Consider the following 26,314-nt stretch of genomic DNA (forward strand, 5'->3'; position numbering starts at 1 on the left):
AAATTCAACATCCATTTATGATTAAAAACTCTCAACAAAGTGGGTATAGGAGGAACATATATCACCATAATAAAGGCTATATATGACAATCCACCAGCTAACATCATACTAAACAGCTTTCAGCTTTTCCTGTAAGATCAGGAACAAGAAAAGGATGCCCACTCTTGCCACTTTCAGCCAACATAGTATTGGAAGTCCTAGCCAGATCAATTAGGCAAGAAAAATAAATAGAAGGCCTACAAATTGGAAAGGAAAAGTAAAACTGTCACTATTCACAGATGACATGAGTTTATATAACCGAAACCCTGAAGACTCCACCAAAAAACTGTTAGAATTATTAAATTTAGTAAAGTTGCAGGGTATAAAATCAATACACATGACTCATGTACCACAATGTTCACTGCAGCTCTATTTACAATAGCCAGGACATGGAAGCAACCTAAATGTCCATCGACAGATGAACAAATAAACATTTTTCCAAAGAAATACAGATGGCCAACAGGCACATGAAAAGACGTTCAGCATCATTAATCATCAGAGAAATGCAAATCAAAACCACAATGAGATATGACCTCACACTTGTCAGAATGGCTATCATCAGAAAGACAAGAAATAACAAGTGTTGGCAAGGATGTAGAGAAAAGGGAACCCCTGTCCACTGCTGGTGGGAATATAAATTGATACAGATACTAAGGGAAAGAGTATGGAGATTCTTCAAAAATTTAAAAACAGAACTACCACAGGATGTGACAATTCCACTTCTGGTTATTTATCCAAAGAATATGAAAACACTAATTTGAAAAGATACATGCACCCATACATTCACTGCAGCATTATTTACAATAGCCAAAATATGGAAACAACCTTAAGTATACATGAATGAATGATTAATAAATAAGATGTATATACATATGTATATATGTATACACACACATATATACATATGTATATGTATATACATATACATATGTATATATGTATATATATGTTAGATGTATGTATATATATGTTAGATGTATATATATATATATATATATATATATATATATGCAATGGAATACTTCTTAGTCATAAAAAAAGAATAAAATCTTACCAATTGCAACATCAATGGACCTTGAGGGTATTACACTAAGTGAAATAAGTGAAATAAGTCAGACAGAGAAAGACAAAAGACTGTATGATTTCACTTATATGTGGAGTCTAAAAAACAAAACAAATGAACAAATAGAACAAAACTTACAGATACAGAGAACAGACTGGTGGTTGCAAGAGGAGAGGTGGCTGGAGGTAGGCAAAATGGGTGAAAGGTGCCAAGAGGTACAAACTTTCAGTTACATATAAGACATGGGGATGTAATTTATAGCAAAGTGACTATAGTCAATAGTATTGTATTGCATATTTGAAAGTTGCTAAGAGAATAAATCTTAAAAGCTATCATCACAAGGGACTTCCCTGAGGGTCCAGTGGCTAAGACTCCACCTTCCAATGCAGGGGGTGCGGGTTCAATCCCTGGGAGGAAGCTAAGATCCCACATGCCTCGGCGCCAAAAAACCAAAACATAAAACAGAAGCAATATTGTAACAAATTCAATAAAGACTTTATAAAAATATAGGAGCCTTCACTGAAGCTGTTTAAAAAAAAAAGTTGTCATCACAAGAAAAAAAAATCTGTGACTTTGTATGATGATGGATGGTAATTAGACTTACTGTGGTGGTATTTCACAGTGTATACAGATATGAATCATTATATTGTATACTTGAAATTAATATAATATTATATGTCAATTATACCTCAGTAAAAATGCACTAATCACATACTACTAATAACTTTAACAAAAAAAGCTATCAAATATTATACCTGCATTATAGTCAAGCAAAGTATTAAGCCAAATACTATTATCTTGCATATCAAGTCTCAACATTTCTGAGTTTATATCACAGAAAGCCTCAAAACAAATCCAAACTTATGGTTGCTCCCTTATAACATACAGAAAGATTCAGTATTAAATCTTCATGAAACATGGAACTTGCTTTACTTACTTAAAAATGAATAGGTTGGAGGAGAAAACATTAAGAATGTAGTATAAGTAAATAACTGGAGTACAAAGACCTAAGTATTCATATGAAGTACATTTCTAACCTTGGCTCAATTTTTTGTTCTGACTTATAGGAGGCTAACACATATATTTAACTTACCTCACTTACTTCAAAAAAACGTTCTTCTCTACTGGCTCTTCTCCCTAAATTAAACAACAACAAAATCATGTTAAAACAGCCAACCAATCAAAGTATGTTAAAAGTCTGCATAAGGAGAAAATAGGAATTCAAAATTTAAACAAAAGAAGTCCAAAGAAAATAATGTTGGAAGAAAACATCCAAGATCTTCCTGGAGCTAAGTTGTTCAAAACAAACTCAAAAGAATTCAGCACCAAAAACTGTCTATAATATAGAGGAAAATCATCAAATACTAATGTGTAGGTTATAATCTCACCCACTAAGAAATAAACTTAACTCTGATGAATACAGTTGTAATTCCATAGCCACACAACTGCTGAGAGGAAAACATTCAGTAGGGATGTCCATCCCTATCTCTTAGTTCTCACCATGTGAGATTTATTATTCTATCAGTGTGTTTTCCTGGAACTGAACCTGGTTCAGTTACAAGTAAAGTACTGGTTACAAGTAAAGTACTAACAGAGGACTACCAGTTTTAAATAGGCCAAATTACTTTCCTGACACAGATATCTTCATGATAGTTATGTGCTGAGTCATCTGGACTGAAATACATCGTCAAATAAGTTTCTGACGCTAAAAACTGTTAAATATAGAATTCTGATTCTTATTCTCTAGGGACTCCAATTTGCAAAACACTGAGAAATATTTCACGAGGGTGTGGAGAAAAGGGAACACTCTTGCACTGCTGGTGGGAATGTAAATTGATACAGCCACTATGGAAAACAGTATGGAGGTTCCTTAAAAAACTACAAATAGAACTACCATACAACCCAGCAATCCCACTACTGGGCATATACCCTGAGAAAACCATAATTCTAAAAGAGTAATGTACCAAAATGTTCATTGCAGCTCTATTTACAATAGCCAGGACATGGAAGCAACCTAAGTGTCCAACATCGGATGAATGGATAAAGAAGCTGTGGCACATATATACAATGGAATATTACTCAGCCATAAAAAGAAACGAAATTGAATTATTTGTAGTGAGGTGGATGGATCTAGAGTCTGTCATACAGAGTGAAATAAGTCAGAAAGAGAGAAACAAATACCATACGCTAACACATATATATGGAATCTAAGGGGGAAAAAAAAAGGTCATGAAGAACCTAGGGGTAAGATGGGAATAAAGACACAGACCTACTAGAGAATGGACTTGAGGACATGGGGAGGGGGAAGGGTAAGCTGGGACAAAGTGTGAGAGTGGCATGGACTTATATACACTACCAAACATAAAATCGATAGCTAGTGGGAAGCAGCCACATAACACAGGGAGATCAGCTCGGTGCTCTGTGACCACCTAGAGGGGTGAGATAGGGAGGGTGGGAGGGAAAGAGATGCAAGAGGGAAGAGATATGGGAACATATGCATATGTATAACTGATTCACTTTGTTATAAAGCAGAAACTAACACACCAGTGTAAAGCAATTATACTCCAACAAACATGTTAAAAAAAAATATCGTATGCTAACACATATATACAGAATCTAACAAAACAAAACAAAAAATGGTTCTGATGAACCCAGGGGCAGGACAGGAGTAAAGACACAGATGCAGAGAATGGATTTGAGGACATGGGGAGGGGGAAGGGTAAGGTAGGACAAAGTGAGAGAGTGGCATGGACATATATTCACTACCAAATGTAAAACAGATAGCTAGTGGGAAGCAGCCGCATAGCACAGGGAGATCAGCTTGGTGCTCTGTGACCACCTAGAGGGGTGGGATTGGCAGGTGAGGGTGGGAGGGAGATGCAAGAGGGAGGAGATACAGGGATATATGTATATGTGTAGCTGATTCACTTTGTTATACAGCAAAAACTAACCCAACAATGTAAGCAATTATACTCCAATAAAGATGTTAAAAAAAAAAAAAAACTTGGGGGAGAAAATCACAATGGGAATGGAATAAAATATTGCTACCACTTAAGAGCCATCCACAGTAACTGTAATTTTAGGAAGTATTAGTATATAATCTGAAAATACAGAAAATATAAACCTACCATTTGTATAGTTTTATTTCTTTCCCGATTTTGTTTATTGTGATAAAATACAAATAATATAACATTTACCATATTAACCATTAACCAGCACAGTTCAACAGTATTAAATTCATTCATAATATTGAGCAACCATCACCAACATCCAACTCAGAACTCTTTTCATCTTGTAAAACTGAAACACTATACTCATTACCAACTCCTTACTCTCCCCTTTTCCAGCCCCAGGCAACCACCATTCTACTTTCTGTCTCTATGATTTTGACTACTCTAAGTACCACATATAAGTGGAATCATGTAGTATTTTTCATTGTGTGAGTGGTTTATTTCACATAGCATGTCCTCAAGTTTCATCAATGCTGTAGCATATGTCAGAATTTCCTGCCTTTTAAGGCTGAATAATATTCCATTGTATATGTATGCCACATTTTGCTTACCCATTCATCCACTGATGGACACTTCTGTTGCTTCCACATTTTAGCTGCTGTGAATAATGCTGCTATCTACATGGGTGTACAAATATCTCCAAGATCCTGCTTTCAATTCTTTTGGGTATATACACAAGGTGGAATTGCTAGATCTTATGGTAATTCTTTTTTTAAGGAACCACCATACTGTACCATTTTACATTTCCAACAAGAGTGCACCAGGTTTCCAATTACTCCACATCCTCTCCAACCTTTGTTTTTTTTTTTTTTTTTTTTTTTTTTTTTGATAGTAGGCGTCCTAATGGATTTGAGGTGGTACCTCGTTGTAGTTTTGATTTGCACTCCCCTAATGATTATGATGTTGAGTATCTTTTCATGTTCTTCTTGGCCATTTTTATATCTTCTTTATAGAAATGCCTATTCAAGTCCTTTGCCCATTTTAAAATCAGGTTGTTTGGTTTTTTATCATTGAGTTTTAGGAGTTCTCTAACTGGATCAGATATATGATTTGCTCATATTTTATCCCATTCTGTGGTTTGTCTTTTTACTTTACTTGCAGTGTCTTTTGAGGTACAATTTATTTTCATATTTGTGAGGTCAATTTGTCTATTTTTCTTTTCTTGCCTGTGCCTTTGGTGTCATATCCAAGAAACCACTGTCAAAGCCAATGTCATGAAACTTTTGTCCTATGTTTTCTTCTAAGAGTTTTATTGTTTTATGTCTTACATTTAGGTCTTTGATCCATTCTGAGTTAATTTCTGTATATGGTGTTAGGTAAGGACCCAACTTCACATTTTTGCACATGGATATCCAAATTTCCCAGCACCATTTATTGAAAAGACTGACCTTTCCCCATTGAATGGCCTTGGCATCCTTGTAAAAAATAATTTGACCATATATATGCAAGAGTTTATTTCTGGGCTCTCTATTCTAGTCCATTGGTCTATATATCTGTCTTTATGCCAGTACCATACTATTTTGATAACTGTAGCTTTGTAGTTAACCTTGAAATCAGTGAGTCATCCAGCTTTGTTCTTCTTTTTCAAGATTGATTGGCTATTTGGGGTCCCTTGAGAGTCCATATGAATTTTAGGATGGGTTTTCCTATTTCTACAAAATACATAATTAAAATTTTGATAGGAATAGCACTGAATCTATAAATCACTTTGGTGGTATTGATATCTCAACAATATTAAGTCTTCTAATCCATGAACAAGAGATGTGTTTGCATGTATTTATGACTTTTAAAATTTCTCTCAGCAATGTTTTATAGTCTTATTTGTACAAGTCATCACATTCTTGGTTAATTTATTCTTAAGTACCTAATTCTTTTTGATACTAATGTAAAAAAAATTTCTTATTGAGATTGTTCATTGTTTATATACAAAAATGCGACTGATTTTTGTGTGTTGACTTCATATTATGATATTTTATAAATGTTGACCGCATTTATAGTTCTAACAGGTTTTTTATGGAATTTTTAGGGTTTGCTACATAAAAGATCATATCATCTGTGAACAGAGCCAATTTTAATTCTTCCTTTCCAATTTGGATGTCTTTTATTCCTTTTTCTTGCCTAACTGTTCTGGGTAGAACTTCCAGTACTATATTGAACAGAAGTGGAAAAGCGGATATCCATGGTAAATACCAATAAACTTAACTCACATACACAAAAGCTCTTTGAAGTTCCTAATGATTGTTAAGAGTATAAAGGGGTTCTGAGATCAAAAAGTTTTAAAATGCTGTCTTAGGTATAAACTCAGAAATACATGCACTGTGGGAACATACAAGAATGTTCATAACAGTATTATTGGGGTTAACTAGAAAATCAACATCACCTCAAATATCCAGAAATAGTACAATGGATCAATAAAATGTGGTATAATCATACCATGTTTTATAGTTAGCAACAAAAGTGAATTAATTTTAATTACATGCAAAAACATAGATAAATCTCCCAAAAATAGTTCAGCAAAAAAGGCAGAAATATTTAGTAATATTTCAGTTATATAAAGTTAGCTATGCAAAACCAAAGTATGTTACTTAGGGTTGAACAGTTAAGGGTAGATGTTGTTGGGATACAATTCTCCTTGGGTCTTTCAAGTTTCTGCACATCTTGCAAATGAGACACGAGACACGGACTGTCCTTTGTTTTGGATTATCCTCTCAAGGATCTTTGTTGAGATAGAGATAGAGACTCCTTCAGGAGCAAAGGACACATTTGCTTACTGTCTTGGAAGACTGGATCAGTGCCTCCTTCCAGAGCAAAGGGAAGGCAAATTACTGACCAATAAAAAGACTGAAGTTCCCTAAGCTCAGATTGCTCTACTGTACTGCAAACCACCCACCGAATGTGCAGACCCTCTCTGCATTGATCTGTGGCAACTTGGGCTCAGGAAACTGGAACACGCTGCTACTCACCCTATTGTTAATGCTGTGAATAGTAAACTGTCCTCTGTCTCTGATCCAGGTGTCTCATATCTTCTACCAGTAACCATGAAATTGTAACAGGCTACTTGGTTAACTTCCATGTGCGGTAAAATCTCAGACTTTTCACAGCTCTTGACATTGATCATCAGTATAATATTGATAATGACAGTGTGATAATGGCTAACATGTATTGATTTTCTGTTGTTAAGAAATTTACAGTACAGTAGAAGAGACAGACCAAAAATTGTGATAAATGCTATAAAAGAGAGAAAAAGAGCAAAGAGAGAGGGAGAGAGAAACAGGGAGGGGTGCAAGTTAGACATGAGAAACTCAGAAAATCTCTCTGAGGGAGTAATGTTTATACTGAGATGTGAAAGTTGAGAGGATACAAGTCACATAAGAACACATAAAGGCTGTAAGACAGGAATAGTTTTAGGTGTTGAAAGAAACGAAGGTCAAGGTAGAGATGAGTAGGTAAATGGCAGAGAGGCCTGAGAAGATGTTGAACAGGCATGGAGTGGGAGACAGTTTGTGGAGGACCTTGTATGCCTGTATTTTTTCCTAAGAGAAACAGTAAGCCACAAAAAAGCTTTTAAATGGAATTTACATTTAAATTTTATGAAGAGCAGTAGTTGCTGACTGGAGAATGGGTTAAAAGAAATTAAGAATGGAGAAAGGAAACAAATTATGAGGTTGCTGCAATGAATCACAAGAGATGACGGCAGTCTGGCCTAGAGTTGGAACAGTGCAAATGAAGGCACATAAATGGATTTTAGATATTTGAGTAAAAATTGGAAACAAACTGCTATCAAATTTTAGATGTGCAGGTGGAGAGACAAAGAAGATTAAAGACTCCTAGGCTTGAGCAATTCAAGATTTCATTTAATGAAATGGAGAAGATTATTAATGGTGGGCAACGAACACAGCAGATGCTGCTGGCTCCCCACAAATATCCTTTCTCTTCCTCGTTCTTTACCAACAAAATACTAATTATATGGTACAGCAAAAAGCTCTAGCAAAAAAAGAACAAAAAACAAAAAACAAAAAAACACATTTTCTAGCCTCCTTGCAACTTAAGAATATGACATAAATTCAGAGTTACCAAATATCACATAAATGGAATTAATGTCTATCTCCTAAGATATGTGCAAGCATTAAATGAAAAATACGCATGTAAATTGCTTCATGCAGTCATTGGCACAGAAGTGATCAATGAATATTAGTTATTCTTGTTGATATTGCTATTATTTATTAGGATATATTCTTTTCTTTTATTAATTTTCAAAACCGTTTAAAATTCTTTGGGATGACTTTTAGAGTGTCAGAATAAAGATGAAAGAATATCTTTTGTATTCAGGTCTTTTTGTTGCAAGATCTATTAAAAAGTTAATAGCTAGCATAAGCAAAGCTTGAAAACTAACAAACTGTAGCTACAGCCATATCACAACTTTTCTGAGTACAGGTTTTCTCATCTAAAAGATTAAAAATATAAGTAAAAATTATTTGAAAAATATAAAATATTATACAGTACCATCATCAAAGGGTTTTACCCATGAATACTGTCTAGATGTACAGCTCAAAATTCCATAATGTCTTGACCACCTCTCATTGGACTTTCCAATAAAAAGGAAACCAATCTAGCAAACTCTTAGAATAAGTTGATAAAGAACAAGATTCTAAGAAATACATGCTTTGTCTCTCAACGTATTGTACTTGCACACTGACGTAAGGAGGCTTTTATTTTCTTGAGGTCAAAAACAGTCACTATTGTGCATAGAACTAAATATAGTTCCAAGCACAGAGCAAACAAATGCACACCTTAAGCTAGAGTTATAGAGTATTTTATAATTCTGTAGTTTAGAAAAGAAAGTAGAAAAACTGGAAGCATTAACCCCTCCTTCCTCTAATTATTTTTGCTGCATTTAACATAAAACACCTAGTTAAAAAATATTTTCAAACTGCTATCAGAACTTGATGCAATGCATTTATTTAAGAATGTGGAAAGGGGTCAGTCAGTACAGTTCCTCTAGATTATCTCCTGTCCGTACTAGTTCTCTCTTATGCTTTCGCCTTTCAACTTGCTGCTTCCTCGCCCTGGATCTAACAACAGTATCTTTTTTGGCTAATTCTTGCTTATTTTTCACTTTATATCAGTTTTGACATCCTCCTTTCAAGCCTTGCCTGCAACCTCCTCATCTGCCCCACAGTTAGCCTCTTCCCTGCCCCCATACCACCCTGAACTTAAGCCCTTTGCGGCTACCTAGCCCAATTATACCTCCCTCCACAAGACAGCAAGCTCCCTGAGAGCCAGGTAGAGTGCACTTTGTAAACCATAACCCTTTCTGAAAAGCAGAAAGATTAAAGAATATAGATGTATTTCCTCACACATCACGCTCCCTCTGACACAAAGTGCTCACTAACTCACTCTTACTCTCTCTCTCTCACACACACACACACACACGTCATCAGATGTTCACACATGCCATAGACTCAGATACACTTTCACACTCGCTCAGAGAGTATAAAGATGAAGAAACTGTGCATAATCTCCAAACCTCTGTCAAAACAGAGGCCTTTCTGAAGAGGCAAGATTTGAAGCCAACAACTCTAGAGCGGCTTCTCATTATTCCTGCAACTTCCTCTAAAGTCAATAGAATTGACTGTACTTTTCCTGTGGGCTAGAAACCAGATCAATCACTATGGAGAATCATAAAATATGAGCTAAAATTTAAGCCAGCCCAAAGACAGCTTGGAGTTTTCACTGAAAGCACATTACTAAGAATACACACTGAGGCAAACCCAGAACCCCAAAATAGCCCTTGCATTTACCAAACGGTCTTCTCAGTTTACACTTCTTCCAGCAGCATAAAATAACATATATGCAATCAAATATTCATATTATTAAAGGATAGGTGGTTTGGTTAAATACAATGCTTGATGTAGTTGTAAAGACGCAAGCAACTTTACATTCAATTTTAAAACTGCCTTTTCCAATGTTAAACCCTTAAACTTTCTTTTCCAATGCTGAATGTGTCATAAATCAGCCAAAGAAAGAATATTTCAAATCATAATTTCCTTACAATGTCAACCAGTCAAAATAGTTCAATTTCAGCAACATTGATATTTTACTAGCAGTGTTTCTTTACATAACTATTTAAATGGTCTATTACACATTGCCCTTATAATTTCATTTTAAAAATTATTAGATTGTGGGAAAACAGCTAATTGGAGATCACTGATTGCTTAAATGTTCAACTGTTAAGAAAATAAACTGAGAAAATATAACAAATCCTAGAAACATCTATTATGTCTGAAAGACACAATATTAAATTCTCTCTCCGGTTAGAAATTTTATCTCATGTAAATCAATTGTTTAACTTTCTCATATTTACTCTTCAAAGATGATTTAGCAACTACATAATACACAGATCCAGGCTTACCTATATTGGGGAATTTACTCTAAGAAATCCATTTATATTTTAAACACAGGAATAAAAGTAGCTCTTAAAAATTCATGCTGTGGAACCCAGTATTGTTCAGCCTTCTGCAACCAACACTTTTGTTTTCATAACTGTGTCATTAAACTCCAAAAAGAAACATATATTTAGAACTGGGTTTCCAAAATCCACGTGACTGTCAATGTTAAAAAATACATCCTCATTGCAATGCACTTTTCATATAACCCTAGAAGTAACAGAAATCCTAATAATGGGCAATAAAACCAACTCAGCATATTAATCAACATATTGAAAGACATTTAGAAAAATAAGAGTCATCTGAGTGGGCTGGACCACCCTGCTCCTTAGGCTCTGCTCTTACTAATGCCACTGTCTTCTGCTATTTGGATTCTGGATCTATGAACAAAACAGGTTATAGGAATTTGGGCAGGATGCATTCATGAGACCCAACCATCAAATACATGTATTCCACATTAATATCCTTTTCTCCTACCTCCACCCAAATCAGAGGCAAAGCTTTTATCACAACAAGAGGAAATATAAATCGATTACAAAAGTCTTTGCCAAGAAAAGGGGAACTGAAATTACTTCAGGAAAAGTTCTAAAACTTTCCTGGGATGGACTGAAGCTTCAGTATGATCTCAAGCTTAAGTAACACTTATTCATGTATACATTCTAGTAAGCAAAATTATCCTGAGGCTAAATTAGATCTTCTAACATCTGAGAGAGAGTAATGGTCAATCTCTGTAATGCCATATTGATATATTTTTCCTTCATTATATGTATAAAGTACATACTCCACATTTTTTCCCTCCACTCCTCCTTCAATGAAGAATATATTTCTCATAGCTTTACTTCAGAAGGACTGATTATAAGTAAATACTGAATGCTTCAAATGAAAAAAAAATCTATTAAGAGCTTCAGATTACTGAAATTACAATAGGAAATAATTCTCTGCAAAGGAGGAAACCACTGAATAAGTACAGAATAGGACTTCTAATTTTATTTGTCTAAAAGACATTTGACTTCTTTTGCACACTGAACATCAATCATTTTCCCTAACAAGTTTACTGCATTATTTAGCAGAGCCATTAGTCAAAGTTTAAAGTTTTCAATAGTTGTATTTCCCTCTATCTTTAAATTATTTTTTGTTTAAAAAAAGGGGAGTTGCTTCAAGTGACACCATCAAGAACATGGAAAGAGAACCCACCAAATGGAAGAAAATATTTGCAAATCATATACACTGAATATATAAAGAACATTTACAACACAATAATTAAAAGGCAAATAACTCAATTTTTTAAATGGGCAAAGGATCTGAAGACATTTCTCCAATGAAGATATATGAGTGGTCAATAAGCATTGAAAAAGGTACTTAACACATTTAGTCACTGAAACAAAGTAAGTCAAAACCACGTTGAGATAGCATTTCACAACAACTAGCGTTGCTATAAATAAAAAAGACAGACGATAACAAATGTTAGTGAAGATGTGGAGAAACTGGAACTGTTATATATTACTGGTGAAAATATGAAAAATGATGCAGACACTTGGAAAACAGTTTGGCAGTTTCTCAAAATGTTTTATATAGAGCTACCATATGATTCAGCAATTCCACTGCTAGGTGTATACCCAAGAAAGATAGACACATACTTTCATACAAAATCTTGCAATAAATCTTCATAGCAGCATTATTCACAGTAGCCAAGAAACTGGAAATAATCCAAATGTGCATCAATTGATGAATGGATAAAGTGTGTATATATCTATACAATGGAAAATTATTTGGCAATAAAAAGGAATAATGCACTGATACAAGTTACAACATGGATGAACTTCAAAAACACTATGCTAAGAGAAAGAAGCCAGTTACAAAGACCACATATTGTATGAGTCTTACATGAAGTGTCCAGAATAGGCAAATCTAGAGAGACAGTAAATAGACTAGAGCCTGCCTAGAGCTGAGGGTAGGGGAAGGGGGGGGGCGGGGGAGGAGGAATGACTACTAAGAGGTTTCTATTTGGGGTGATGAGAATGTTCTAAAATTAGATTATGGTGATCACAAAATTGTAAATATACCAAAATTTGAATTGTACGTTTTAAATGGGTGACTTTAATTGTATGTAAATAAAGTATATCTCAAGCTGTTAAGAAAGGGGAGGAGGAGGATGCAGTAATGCACTTTATTTCTTGGTGTCTTTGAACACTAAATAGAATGACTTCTTAGATCGTTTATCACTTAAAAAAAAAAACTGTTTCCATGTTTAGATCTAACACTAAACAAGACATGAAAGTAGAGTATCATTGAGAGAACTGAGTATCATCGAGGGCCCTGGGCGATAGACCCAGAAAAGTACATGTATTTTCAGGAAAATGCGTGTACTAAAATAGACCCACAGAATACAGGTCCGGGGTGGACACACGGGAGTTTCCAGGGGTTGGCCTTCTCTCTGTTCCGTCCTGTCCCAGAGGGCTTGGTATTTCCCTGGACCCACACCTGTTTAGCTTCTGGCCGGTTGCTGGGGCCTCAGGCATGGCTCAGGAAGAAAGTCCAAGTATCATGGGTACTGGGAGACGGGAAACCCCGAAGCAAACAATGGGCAAACATTTTTCAACTGAACTAAAGATTCAATGAAAGCTTGTAAAACAGCATCCTCCCCAAGTGCATAAGAATCTCAAATTGATGGACCTTAGGGTTCGGTCTGCCCTTCCATGATTAACGATAATCTCAAAGCTTGAGCAGTAATCGGAGAATAGAAAGGGGCAACAAGACTCGAGGGCCAGCTCCCCACACAGGGAACTGCTGTCATGTGCCCTAAGCTTAGGCTCTCTCGGTGGGAGACTCCTTCTTTCCTCCGCCTAGGTTCAGAGGCCCGAGCACCTCAGTTCACTCGCCCGGCGTGCTCGCCTCCCCTCCCTGCACTGTGCGACCGCTCCGCGGCGTCCAGAGGAGCAAGGAGGGCGGTCTCGGAACCGCACGGGTGGCTCTGCACAGGTGCTGGCCTCGCGGGAGCAGCCCGAAAAAATCCCCGGCCCGGGCAGGGAGTGTTCGCCTGCAGTCCCCGTCTCACGCAGGGCACGCCGCTACGCGAACATCCCCGGGATCCGGCCCGCAGGGCCGCCAACGTCCCCCAGGGCCCCCGCGCCGAGACTGGCGCGGTCCACTCACGGAGCCCGACCCTGCTCCCCTCGCCACCCCGCCGTCTCCTACCTTCCTCCTGCACCATTTCCAGGACATCCGGGTCGCCCATCTTCGCCAGCTCGTTGATGACACTGCTCGAGGGGCAGCAGACTGCCGACCGCTGCGACTGGAGGCGAGATCTGGCCTGGAGACTGAATCTGATCGTGGGCCGCCGCACTTGCGCCGGGATCAAGAGATCCTCTTTATAAACCTCATTCTCCTCGGATTCCACCAGCGTCGGGGGCTTCAGCCAGCTGGGCTTCTTCTACAGCTGGTACTTCCACTCGACCTGGCCCTTGACCCTGGCTTCACCGCCCTCTCCCTGTAGCGCTCCTGGTACCTCTCCCAGTACGCTTCCCGGAACGTGCCGGCCTGCCAGTCTCCCGGCTTCCACGAGCCCTGTGTCCTCTGGCTCCCTGGCGGCTTTTCTTTTGAGTACGCCTGGGCGCTCTCTCCCCGCCTCTCTCTACTCCTCCCCAAGTCCTCCAGGGGGGCCTCTATCTCCCCGCCCCCCGGCCCGCCTGGCTCCAGGCCACCCCGCCCCTCTTTGCTCCCGCCCTCTGACTCGCTCGGCCCCGGCTCCGCCGCCTCCTGTCCCGCTTTGGGGCCTGCTGTCTCCCGGGCCCCTCGGCCGGGCAGCTCCCTTCTCAACAGGCCATGCTGGTCCCATCCCACCGGGTTGGCCCTCGTCCCGGGCTCCTGGTTCTCCCTGTTCTCCCGGGCTGCCGCCTCCCCTCTCTCTGAACTACCCCCCGATGCCAGCCGACGGGCCAGCTGCGTCCTCAGCCAGTTGGCCTGGTCCTCTTCCATCGGCCCAGCCCTCCGCCTAGCATGGGCGGCACTCGAAGAGAACCCCTTACCAGTTGAGGAGTTATTTTTTGTCGGGTGAGAAAAAGCCCTCCTTCCTTAAGGCGACCCCACCCCCTTAAGGCCCGCGAGTGGCCGGGTCTCCAAGGTTCTAGCAGCCCCCTCCCTCCCGAGTCCTGCGCGTGGTTATTAACTTCGCAGCTGGTAGGGTCCGCTTCCGGGATGCAAACGCGATTTCTAACACAGTTGGTGGAAAGTCAAACATGTTTGTTGTGAATTCGAATTCAGTCTCTGCCCCTTAAAAGTTGGATGGCATTGGTCAAGTTTCTATAAGCCTAACAGTAGCCACCTAAGGGACTTTTGAGGGTCACATTATACAGTGCGGGCATAATGTGTTGAAAATTTAGCTGCTATCAAGACTAACCCATTTTCCATTGAGCCCTGCTCCACCTCAAAGTGTGTCTTAGTGCCTTGAGAACTTCAACCTCAGGCAGAGCGAATGGTCACCACTCTTCACAGGCTCCTCTGAATTGGTTCTAGGTTTTTGAGACCTTATCAACTGCCACCTCCCCAATAACTGGGAGATAAGAAGAATTACCCTCCAACAAGGGAAAAATAGGTAAGTGCTGATGAACTAAGGTGAGGTAGAGGTCTGAGCTGAGGGCCTTGAGAGTGCTAAGGAGGGCATGACTTTGAGTTTGGGGCAGGCATGGGATGATTTAAGAATAAGGAGGACATAACCAAGGAAGACTTGACCTTTCTTAATTTTCAGGTTACTCTATTTTTCCCCCCTTCTACTGACGTTTTAGAAGCAAGAATTACCTTTTACAGATGAGAGAATAGGCCTTGAGACAAGTGTTTTGGTGAAGGTCATGGTTAACTGTGGAAATGGAAATCACCTTTTTTTTCCTATACATTGCTATCTGTTCTCTATTTAAACCTCTAGGAATATATCAGTTCTGATCAAGTGATTTCAGACTATAGGCAATTCCTTACTTGATGCATTCTGGAATTGTGTTTGAAATGTGAATATACATAAGTCAAGCAATAGACTTACATATAATTATAATAAATTGCGAGTTATGATACAAGTGTTTGGTTTTTACTTCTTGATTAATCATTGTTTGAGTCTAATAAAAGGTTTACGATGTGACATTTCATGTTCTTCCCATATATCACGTACTCTGCTAGGTGCTGTAGATATTGTGATTTAGCAGATGGTACAATCTTTGCTTTATGTAGATTAAATAAAAATAAAAACAATAAAATTATTGTTCTATAATTTTATATAATTATGTTTTCTATTCTTGATTCTGTACCATATTTGAAGTGATATATGAAAAGACATTTAATGATGATTTTGTGCAAAATTAAGTGGAACATTTTGATGCCAAATTTGCTAATATTTTATCAACTTCTCTAAACTTTGTTAACAAAAAGTTGGCTCTTTGTGTTCTTTTGATAAGGTATCAAAAGAAGGTATGTAGGGCTTCCCTGGTGGTGCAGTGGTTGAGAATCCGCCTGCTGATGCAGGGGACACGGGTTCGTGCCCCAGTCCGGGAAGATCCCACATGCCGCGGAGCGGCTGGGCCCGTGAGCCATGGCCGCTGAGCCTGCGCGTCCGGAGCCTGTGCTCCTCAACGGGAGAGACCACAACAGTGAGAGGCCCGCGTACCGCAAAAAAAAAAAAAAAAAAAAAAAAGAAGGCATGTATCTTATACCATAACTCTTGAGATATTGAGAAATTTTCTCTGAATTCTTATTACTGAAATACTTTATTTTGCTTATCCATTCATCATTTTAGGATCTGTCAATTTCCTCCATTGCTATACCTTGCCTCTTTAGACCCAATCTTTAACCATACATTTCCAGAATTATGTTATGAATAATGAATACATGTTCTTTTAAAGTAATTGAACACACAGTTTTGTATTGAGACCAAAAAGTTATCATTTTTAGCCCTCCAAATAATTTCAGCCTTTGTTTCCAGATTATTCAGCCTTTGTTTCAATGTTATTGCATCATCTGGTAGTGCCTTTTTAAAAAAAATTTGCCTCTTGTGTCCTACACTAAGGGTGGTATGCAAAAGTGTTTAAATGACAATAGAAACACAGCTGTAGATATAAAAATGGTGATACTTTGGTAACTAAACTGTCAAATGATTGCTTAAAATACTTGTTTGCCAACTGGTAAGTCAAAGTATGAATTCTCTGTAGGAAAGCATTTCAGGGGTGTCAGTATATAACACATGAAAGCCTGAGCTGTATGAAAGTTAAGTGTGTAAAATTGAGCAACACCTGCATGTGAATATTTTTTATTCTAGCAGCCTGGTTAAATAGGTGGATTTAACTCTGAAGAGGACAAGTTCATGAGCTACACTCTGGAGGCCAGAAAAGACCTTGGAAAGTCATCTAATGAATCCTTCTCCCTGCTGGTATCTAAAGCAAGGGTATGGCAGCTCCAGTCTGTCATTTGGATCAGTCGGCTTTCTCGATTTCTCTACATGCCAAAGCTTTAACTCCTACAGTAAGTGTCTCCTTTTGGGCTACTTGGCAATCATTTACTTTTTAACCCCTAAAAGTTTCATTTATTCCATGTATTTTCAACATCATTACAATCCATATAAAACAGCATGCTCTAGGGTATGGATCTTTGAATCAGGAGTCAAAAGATTTGCATTTTATCTTTGTCTCTGTCCCTTAATGAGCTAAAAGGCACAATGAACTTGAACAGATGACTTAGCATCCCTCCTTCCTCATCTGTGAATATTAAGGCTCTTAACTTGTTCCACCCATCTCCCAAAGTTGTTGGGAAAGTCAGACAAATCATATGCAAGAAAGGACTTTGGAAACAATAAAAATGTAACAAACATGAGACAGTTTTATTGACTAGCAGAGCTAGTTATAGATTTAGCAGTCAGTAAGGATATTAGTTGTGGGATATTTTTTCCCCTGCAACAAAATGCTGCTTCAGCCATTTCTCTGGGATTTGCAGGCATTTTCTCACTCCACACAGACTCCTCACTCACTACATACTGGTTTCAGAGGAGGGGGCCAAGTCTCCTTATTTGCAATATTTATTTCTTTGAATCCTGACTTATTTAGGCCCTGGACTTTTACAATAAGCCCTAGTCCTGTTTACTAGGACCTTCATCGATCCTACCATCTGACATTCTCCCCTTTCCTAAAAAAATGCTCACTTTACAGGCTGGCCTCTGGAACTATTGTGGTCATCAGAAAAGCCAGTACAATTCTGAGCACTTGGGTGGCATGTCTACTATGCCTTGTAACTAGAAAAATGCAGTTGGTTCCCAGACTGAAGAGCTGGGGGACTGTCTCAGCAGAAGGCCAGGAACAAGAATGTTTTCATCTCTCCCATGCCTGTTTGCAACAGCCACTGAGATTACAAATGACACCCTTCTTCCTGCAGTCTGCCAGTGACTTTCTGTCACATATAAGGGAAAATCTAAACACCTTTCTTGTCAGTAGGAGTGCCACACTATATTTACGTGATCTAAGTCTACTTCCCACCTGTCCCATCACGTTCTAGCCATGCTGTCTTGTTGCTGTTCCTCAAACCGAATGAGCACTTTCCCATCATTTCCTGAGCACTTTGCACTGACTGTTCTGCCCATAAAGATCTTCACAGGGATGCTTGGTGGTTCACTGTCTTCCGTCATTTAGTTTTCTATGCAAATGTCACTTCCTTGGGAAGAACTTGGCTGACCACCCTAAGACAATAACCTCACATCACTATCCTCTTAGCTGTATTTTTCTTCATAGCTGCTATCTCTTTCTGACTTTGCATATTTAATTGCTGATACATATTTATTTTTGTATAAGATCGATGGAGCCTGAGGTTTTCTCAGTTTTCTTCTCTGTTGTACCTGTGGCACTTAGAATGGTGCCTGGCATAGAAAGGTTCTCATAAATATTTGTTGAATGAATGATACGTCAAAGGTCTATCATCACATTTCCTATTCCCTGAGTCAGTGGCTGACTCCTCCCTTGCTTTCCTGAATCTGGGAGAATAATTGGATTACATACTTGCAGCAGCTTGTTGGCTCAGTGCCATTCTGAGAAATAATTTTCGAATTCTGAAAAAAAACATAAAATTTACCTAAAGAAACAACTAGAATCAGCAGAGATAGAGACAGTAAATCAGGACTTTGCCTCACTATCTGAGCACCAATCTCTTGGCTTTTCTTTGAAGACATATTCTAGACCTTTGGCAAGCAGTGGCATCAGATGACAAGAAGAGGTAAGAAAGACCCATCTGTGCTTTAGTGCTACTATATTCTTGTAATAACAAGTGTCCTTTGGTATAAAGCAATCACATCCTCTTGTTTAAATGTCAGATGATTAGGATTGTTATTTTTCTTTGGCATACACATAAACAGGAGATTTAAAAAACAAACAAACCCATGTCGTCTACACTGGCTGCATCAAATAAGAATCTGGATCTTGGGCCTTGAGTGGAGATACCTATATTACTATATTTCCCTTTCATCTTTCACAGATAAAGTTTTCCATCAGGGAAACTATACCCACTGGGTCTAGATTTTCTTTACCATCATATCTTTTTTGAACCTTGTCATGCAACTGAAAGAAACTGTTCCCTTAAAGGTTATCCTTCATTGCCTTGTATCAGCCATTATATCCAGTGCCTCTTTCCAGATCTTCGGAATGGGCCTGTGCTATTCTGAGTCTCCATCCATAATTCTGAGTCTCCCACTCTTTAGGAAGTATGATATGGAAGAAAGAGCATGCATGTTAAAGTCAGAGGTTCTGGATCAGGCAGACCTGTCCAAGTTCGAAGTGGCCGCATAAATTTTAGCTAGTGGGCTAACCTCTCTAAACCTTAATTTCCTAATCTGTATAATGGAGACAATCATATCCAGCAAACAGTGTGGTTATGAAAATTAAATAATAATGCTAAGTCCTAGGCACATAGTATACATTAAAAGAATGCCAGTCTTAATCTTTCTTTTGTACATTCAATGATTTCCTTTCCTCTTTCATCTTCTTTCAGCAAAATCTCCCTTGTTATTCTCATTTACTCTTTTTTTTTCATTAACTCTCTCTTCTTTGAGGCGCCCAGTCAAATATCCAGCTCCACACTAACTGCTTATTGAAAATTTCTAAAGTCTTAAATCACTTGTATGTTTTAATATTACTCTAATTTGAACAGATACAAGGCTAAATCAGTTTCCTCCAAACTAGTTCAACTCTCCCACTTATTTCAAAGTCACCAGGATTATCTCAAGTTGGTGATTAGTAATTATAATAGCTACTATTATTCAAATATGTATTAATGTGCTTTGCATTTATTACTACATTTATTCCTCATGATGATGTAAGGTAGGTACTTATTATCAGACACCTCTGTATGTACTACACATCTTGGCTCACCCTCTTTTAAAATTAACTTTATTGAGATATAATGTACATTAGTAATTATAATTATGTTAATAATTAAAATCACTAATTTTAAGTGTGCAATTAGATAGATTTGTGACATGTATATAGTTATGTAACAATCACCACATTCACAATATAGAACATTTCCCAAAACTATTCCACACATTTGTAGTCAATCCCTTTATCCAATCTAGTAGCCTCTGGCAATTGCTGATATTCTTTCTATCACTAACTTTTTGGCTCACCTTTATATGCCAGTTTTTACTATAGCAATTAATTATGCACATGTACAATTTGAAAGAATCTTGCTTTGACTCGACTGAGTATCTCATACTTCCTGGTTTTTCCATCACCATGAAGTGAGCTTCCTATGCTTGTCCACTCCACACTATTCTGACACACATGCACACCTTTAAGTAAGAGAACGTTAACACAACATAAAGCTACTCTGACCAACTGGGAATGAGGGATAAATATTCCCCTTTTTTATGTCTTGGAGAGGCAATTCTGAGATGCATTTAACACAGCTCTTCAGGGGTTCATCAGAGGGATTTACCCCTTTTAGCCCTTGGATTGGCTTGTCTTCCTTTCATGTTTGTTCATGTTTGACTCTTCCCACCTCCAAACCACCCCCAAACCTTCCTTAATATCACTTCTCAAAATAATCTTCCTGTATATAAGTCTTACCTCGGGCTCTGCTATTAGGGGAAATCCAGACTAAGACGAAATTATTATTTTTATCCCTATTTTAAAAAATGATTTAGTAAACTAAGGCTTAAAAAGGTTAACTGCCCACAGTTGCATAGCTATTAAAAGAGCGAGAGCTTCGACCCATCGTAACCTGATTCCACAATTCGTGTTCTTAATCACCACATAGCTTTTCAAGGTGGAAACTAAAATCAGCTTTGATTTTGTGCAATATTTTTAAACTGTGTATCTAAATTACCAATTTTCTTCTTTTGAAATGTGTCACTCTTCAGTTATTGAAAATTATTTCATCCAGCTGGAAGTCACACTGGGTAATCTCCTACTGCTTTCACTTTATAGCCCCCATCTTTGATTACTATGATAGCCTGATAGTCTATTTTCTTCCTTCCCATCAAGCAATACTGTTTATGGATAAGTGTGTCGGCTTTGGGGTTTGATGAAACTGATCTTAAATCTTAGCTCTCTCAGTTCTTAACCATGTGATATTTGGTGAGACGCTTAATCTCTCTGAGCCTCCGTTTCTTTATTTATAAGATGGAGAAAATAATTCCTAACTCACAGGGTTGTTTGGTGCAATGAATATAATAACTCATGTTTTCACTTGTTCAAATAGTAAACCATGGGTTGCCATTTTTACTTTATTGTATTTGTTACTGTTGTTGACTTGACTTTAAGTGGTAAAGTTTTTGAGAGGATGGAGCCTTTTATTGTTAAATATATATCCATGGCTTTAATTTCTATGAAGGAATTTATTTTTATTAGTCTGAAACTTTTTGTAATCTATGAAGCAAACGAAAGATTTTGGGATTTTGAAATCAAATGCATCATGCATAAAAATATCGATACAAATATTGCTTGAAGTAATGGAAGGAACTCTTAAGACCCAGCAGAATCACATATTGATTAAAGTGCTCCATTATGTAGCATTCAGATGATCTTTTGTGCTGTGGCAATGAAATAAAAGCTTCTGAGAAACAGTAATTTCCCATTAAAAGATGATTTAATGCTTAGATTTAAATATGCTGTCATCCAATTCATGTTCCCCAAAATATACCCACTATTGAAATTTTAAAGGAGTCCTTAAAACTTGGGTTAAATAGAAAACCAAACTTGACTGAAATACAGGAGCTTCAAGTTAGTGAAAGCATACAGTTTTGTACACTAAAATTTGCCAGGCCTTTTATAAAATATGTTTGTGCAAATTTAGTCTATTTTCAAAGTACCTAATTTGGTTACAATTTCAACCATAAGTACAAAGAAAATGCAATTAAAGGGTGTCACTGCATCAGTGGTTACATCTGGCATTTTATCTACCTAATTAAATCCTCTTTCTAGTACTCCACCCAAAGGCTACATGGTTTTAACCAGTAGCATAAGAAACATGAAGAATATATTTGACTCTCCGCAAATCATGAGCATACTTGTAACTGAGCCTGCTGTGGTTTGTAATTTCATGTTTTAAGAAGAAAGTTCTTAATCACATTCTTTATTTAGTTCCCCCAAGCTAGATACTTATTTGTAGCTGCAAGCAGTCACTCACAGAGAAAATGAGCCCACCCTGCTTGATTACATACTTGCTTTACATTAAGGGGTTGGCTCTATCCCAGAATTGCCAGAAAAGTCATCTTCAAAGACGAAGAAATGGGAGTCTGTAAAAGAAAAACAGGCTGCTTCAAAAGTTTACTGACCAACATCTACTTTACTGAGGTCAGAGAAAGTCCTGCAGATGGACCCCAGGGCAGGGTCTGAAGGACCAGGACTTGTCCAGGTAGGGTGTTCAGCCAGAAGAAAAAAGAACAGATAAGCACTCTGAGCATATTTTACATCTGTGATTATTCAATTATTTGTTCACTAATCTCTCCTCCTTTACTCCATGAGGACTCGAACCATGTCTCTTACTCATCGCTGCATCCACCAGCGGCAAGCACGGGGCTTGACATATGAATATTCAGATGAATTGATATCCAAATGAATCTCTCCTTCATTGTTTTGCTCTTTGATAGTTTCTTTTTTGGGTGTCTTTTCTTCCCAGCTAGACTGTAGTCATCTGAGAGCAAAGACCGTATCTTTTATTCTACCAAGATACTTTCCAATGATGTTCCATTCAAATTAGTGTCAAGACCTATGGGATGTTAAGCTGTGAATTTGAGAAAGTAAAGGAAAAGGTAAGGAAGCAAGAATGGTGTTAAGGAGTTGTGATGCTTTATGCACAGCACATCTCTAAGTATACATATGAACGTCCCAAATTTGATCATTTGTGATCTATAAATTCTATATTAATTTCATATGGCTTTACCTAGCTACTGGAAAGTGACAAAGGTTGAGAAATCCAGAAAAAACCCATAGTATTTGGGTGGGCAAACTGAAGTCTAAATTACTGTTCCGCTACTTAATAGTTCCATAATCTGGCACAAGCTTCCAATTCTTGTTCGATCTCAGTTTCCTCAGTTGTGAAATGAGTACGTGTCTTTTTTTGGAGGGATGTTGAGGAGATTAGGTGAATGGAGAATTTAAAGCTCTAACCCATTACAGACCAATAAAATTAGCTCCACTCCCCAATCATCTTGCGCAAGTATTGTAACATCTCCTCACCTGAATCTGCTTATCTGTAAAACAGGCAAAACGGATAAAGAAATTAAATATGAATCAGAGTTCATACTCATAAGTACTACACTATAATTTTAAATTAGCTCCTAATGACTGTAAATTCAAGTTGTTTAAAAATTAACAGTCCTGCATACAATAAGATACGGAGCTTGTATAGGACATAGAAAAAAGGATGTGTGTGTTTATCTGTGTGTGTGTGAGAGAGAGAGAGAGAGAGAGGCTAAAGTTTTCTGTGTCTGGGCTTGGTTCACCTATTTTTTCTTCTCAATGCATGAATGAGTGACTAGTATGTGTCACACTTCATAAATCTTTGCATGCCTAACCTTCATTTAGTAGGAACGTGAGGTGTTTATCTCTGAGTCAGTTTGCATGTCTGCTCACGCTATAGGGTTAGCTGTTCTGAAGGTTCATAGTACCAGAACGTGTATCATTTTCTTTGTATTTAGGGATCTTTCAGTCATTTTATTCAACAGATTTTAATTCTGACTCTGGCACTGTTCTAAGGGCTTTATATGTATGAACTCATTTAATCTTTCTAACAACCTCATACAATATATACTATTCTCCCTCTTCTTCTTACGAAGAAACTGAGGTGCAAAGGGTTTTCAGTAACTTGCCCACCCACAGTCACAGCAGGTAGGTGAAGCCAGGATTTCCATGGAGGTAGATAAGCTCAGGAGATCATGCTCTTCCTCTGCACTATTTTGCCTCCTAATGGTTTATAAACTTTACACATTACAGCTGAAAACTCTTACTGCCTAGCAGATGTGTTAAGCAAAAGTGATTACCAATTAATATTATGTAAATGACTGTGAGGGATGCCCTGACAAAGATACCTCTCTAACTGCCTATAATTGCACCATTAAAGTTTCATTTATTTGCATCACAAGTTACCCCCTTTAATATGTATAAAGGCTGGGCAGGGGCAAGGAAGGAGAGAAATGAATCCTGGAGCATTGGAAAACTGCTTAGAGGTCTTGACTGGATTTGGTGCCTCAGTAAGAAAAAGGCAGAGTGGACAGAAAAGAACTTCCCTATTAGGTAAATTGTCAAAACAGTGAGTTCATTACCATGAGTTACTGCTTGTGAACAAGGAAACTGAACATCAGAGAGCTTAAGGACTTGCCCATGGTCACAAAGCTGGTTAGGAGCACAGCATGGATTAGAAATTGTGTCTAACTAACCCCATATTCAACTGCCATTTCCTCCATTACCCTGGGTACCTTCTAGAGGAGAGGAGAAGAGGAGAAAAAGGGGAAGAGGTGATTTAGGGACTCAAAGGGGGAAACAGAAGAGTTAGGAGAAAAATAAACCTCTTTCTAAGTTTCTAAGGTTGGCCTATTCTTCAACTTTTTATTTCTATTCTTTTGTCATGAATTCATGTCACCTTGTTATCCCCTATATTCTGCTTTGCTTGAAAGGACTTTATTGACTGACCATGTTGTGCAAAGTACTATGCTTGCTGCTGTGTGTGTCTGCAGAGAGAGAAATATTTTGTTCTCTAAACCAATGAATTTATGATCTGGATAGTGAAATAATGTGCACATGTTTTCCAGGATACAGCCCAAGTTTCTGAGCCTGGCACCAAGGCTCTTCCCAAGTGGACCACCACCTTCCTCACTGCCCTCAAAGCTCTTGCCTTCTCCTCACTTTGACCTCATTTAAGAACATCCACCTACTTACCATGCAGGCCCGTGCCTTGGTAAGTACTGTTTTCTGGAGTGTGTTTCTCATTTGAGGGCACTCCTCTCCCTCCTAACTCCTAACATAGAAACGGATGGAGTAGCAGCTAAAGAACAGTCTCATGATATAGACTTTGCCAATTAGATGCTCCCATTTAGGTCTTTGTAACCTAAGAAAATGGCACACATACATATACACACAAAGACCTGAATTCATTCATCATGGTGGTAAATGGAATCTAACAGAGAGACCATGTTTAGATATGTCATGATATCTAGGATGGCAGGTACATTGGCTAGACCATTCCTGCCATAAGATGGTTATTATCCCTCGTGTTCCTGGGCCCTTTAAAACTGCTTTGATTCCTATCTCTTTCCTAAGCCTGGTCCTCCTGTGAAATGTTGAATCTCTGAGCCCTAATAGTCTTTCATTAAGGCCTCTTCTATTGCTGCAACCAAAACAGCTAATTGTCCATTCTCTGTCCTCAGACTATGAAATCTTCTCTCAAGCATTTTCTGGTATCTATGATCTGAATTAAATATTATCTTCTTTTTGAAATGTGCCCATTACTATATGAGGTAGGTACGTTGAAAAATATAGGTAAGTAATTTGAAAGAATGTTATTCTATAAGAGTATACATAGCATAATATAATACAGCATAGTTCAGTATAGTGTAGTATATATTAAGTCCTTTCATAGAACAAAGATGAGGTATCTTCAGGACTTAACTAATGAAAGTTTATTATATTACAAGTGATCTTCTTGGGTGTTCTACCATTTCTCTCTCTCTTTTCTGCTTTTCTCTCATTCATTCATTCAACTAATATCACTGAGCATCTTTGGTATTGATTAGAATTGTGCAAGGCTCTGGGGACACAATAGTGGCCAAGAAAAATAAGGTCCCTATTCTAATGAAACTTCTGGTGTCTGGGGAGAGAGAAATAAACAGGTTAAAAATTAAAATGATCTATTTTAAAGGGTTATAAGAACAACAATAGAGTGATGTGTTAGAGAATTATTGGGTTGGGGGCATATAGTTTATGTAGGGAGAGCTAGGAAGGCTTCTTTGGAGAGATGTCGTTTTAAGCTGAGGCTTGAATGATGAGAAGAAACTAACTGCATAGAATAGAAGGAAGGGTATTCCAGGTAGAGAAAGTAGCATGCACAAAGGTCACGTGGTACGTTCAAGTCCAGGAAGGAGACCAGTGTGAATGATAGGAGAGGAGGTAAGAGGGCCAAGTAAGGATTCTTTTATTAGGCTCTAAGTGGTCACTTGAAATGTATGAATTTTACACTTCCATTTTTCATGGATTATCCTCTGCATTCTGTGTCTTTGGATTTCAACCTTCCTAATTAGGAAGGGT

At 38.0% G+C, this 26,314-nt stretch overlaps 1 protein-coding gene and 1 long non-coding RNA gene across 3 annotated transcripts in view; one reads left to right on the forward strand and one right to left on the reverse strand.

Annotated features, from left to right (window-relative positions):
* ANO5 (anoctamin 5) overlaps window positions 1-14,534 on the reverse strand; it is a 100,133-nt gene extending 85,599 nt beyond the window's left edge. The window contains 3 exon segments of the mRNA XM_059068236.2: window positions 2,196-2,239; window positions 13,755-14,027; window positions 14,030-14,534. Of these exon segments, the coding sequence (XP_058924219.1) occupies window positions 2,196-2,239; window positions 13,755-14,027; window positions 14,030-14,534 (822 nt within the window).
* LOC136794491 (uncharacterized) lies at window positions 14,132-25,527 on the forward strand. 2 transcript variants are annotated; one of them, XR_010841343.1, is made up of 5 exons: window positions 14,132-14,159; window positions 15,072-15,150; window positions 16,855-17,057; window positions 24,823-24,968; window positions 25,438-25,527. It is a non-coding gene; the product is annotated as an uncharacterized lncRNA (long non-coding RNA). The 2 variants fall into 2 exon arrangements; XR_010841344.1 differs by lacking the exons at window positions 24,823-24,968; window positions 25,438-25,527 and adding an exon at window positions 22,692-22,761.
* Window positions 25,528-26,314: the final 787 nt, after the last annotated feature.

Source organism: Kogia breviceps, chromosome 7, assembly GCF_026419965.1.
Source record: "Kogia breviceps isolate mKogBre1 chromosome 7, mKogBre1 haplotype 1, whole genome shotgun sequence".
NCBI classification, from domain to species: domain Eukaryota; kingdom Metazoa; phylum Chordata; class Mammalia; order Artiodactyla; family Physeteridae; genus Kogia; species Kogia breviceps.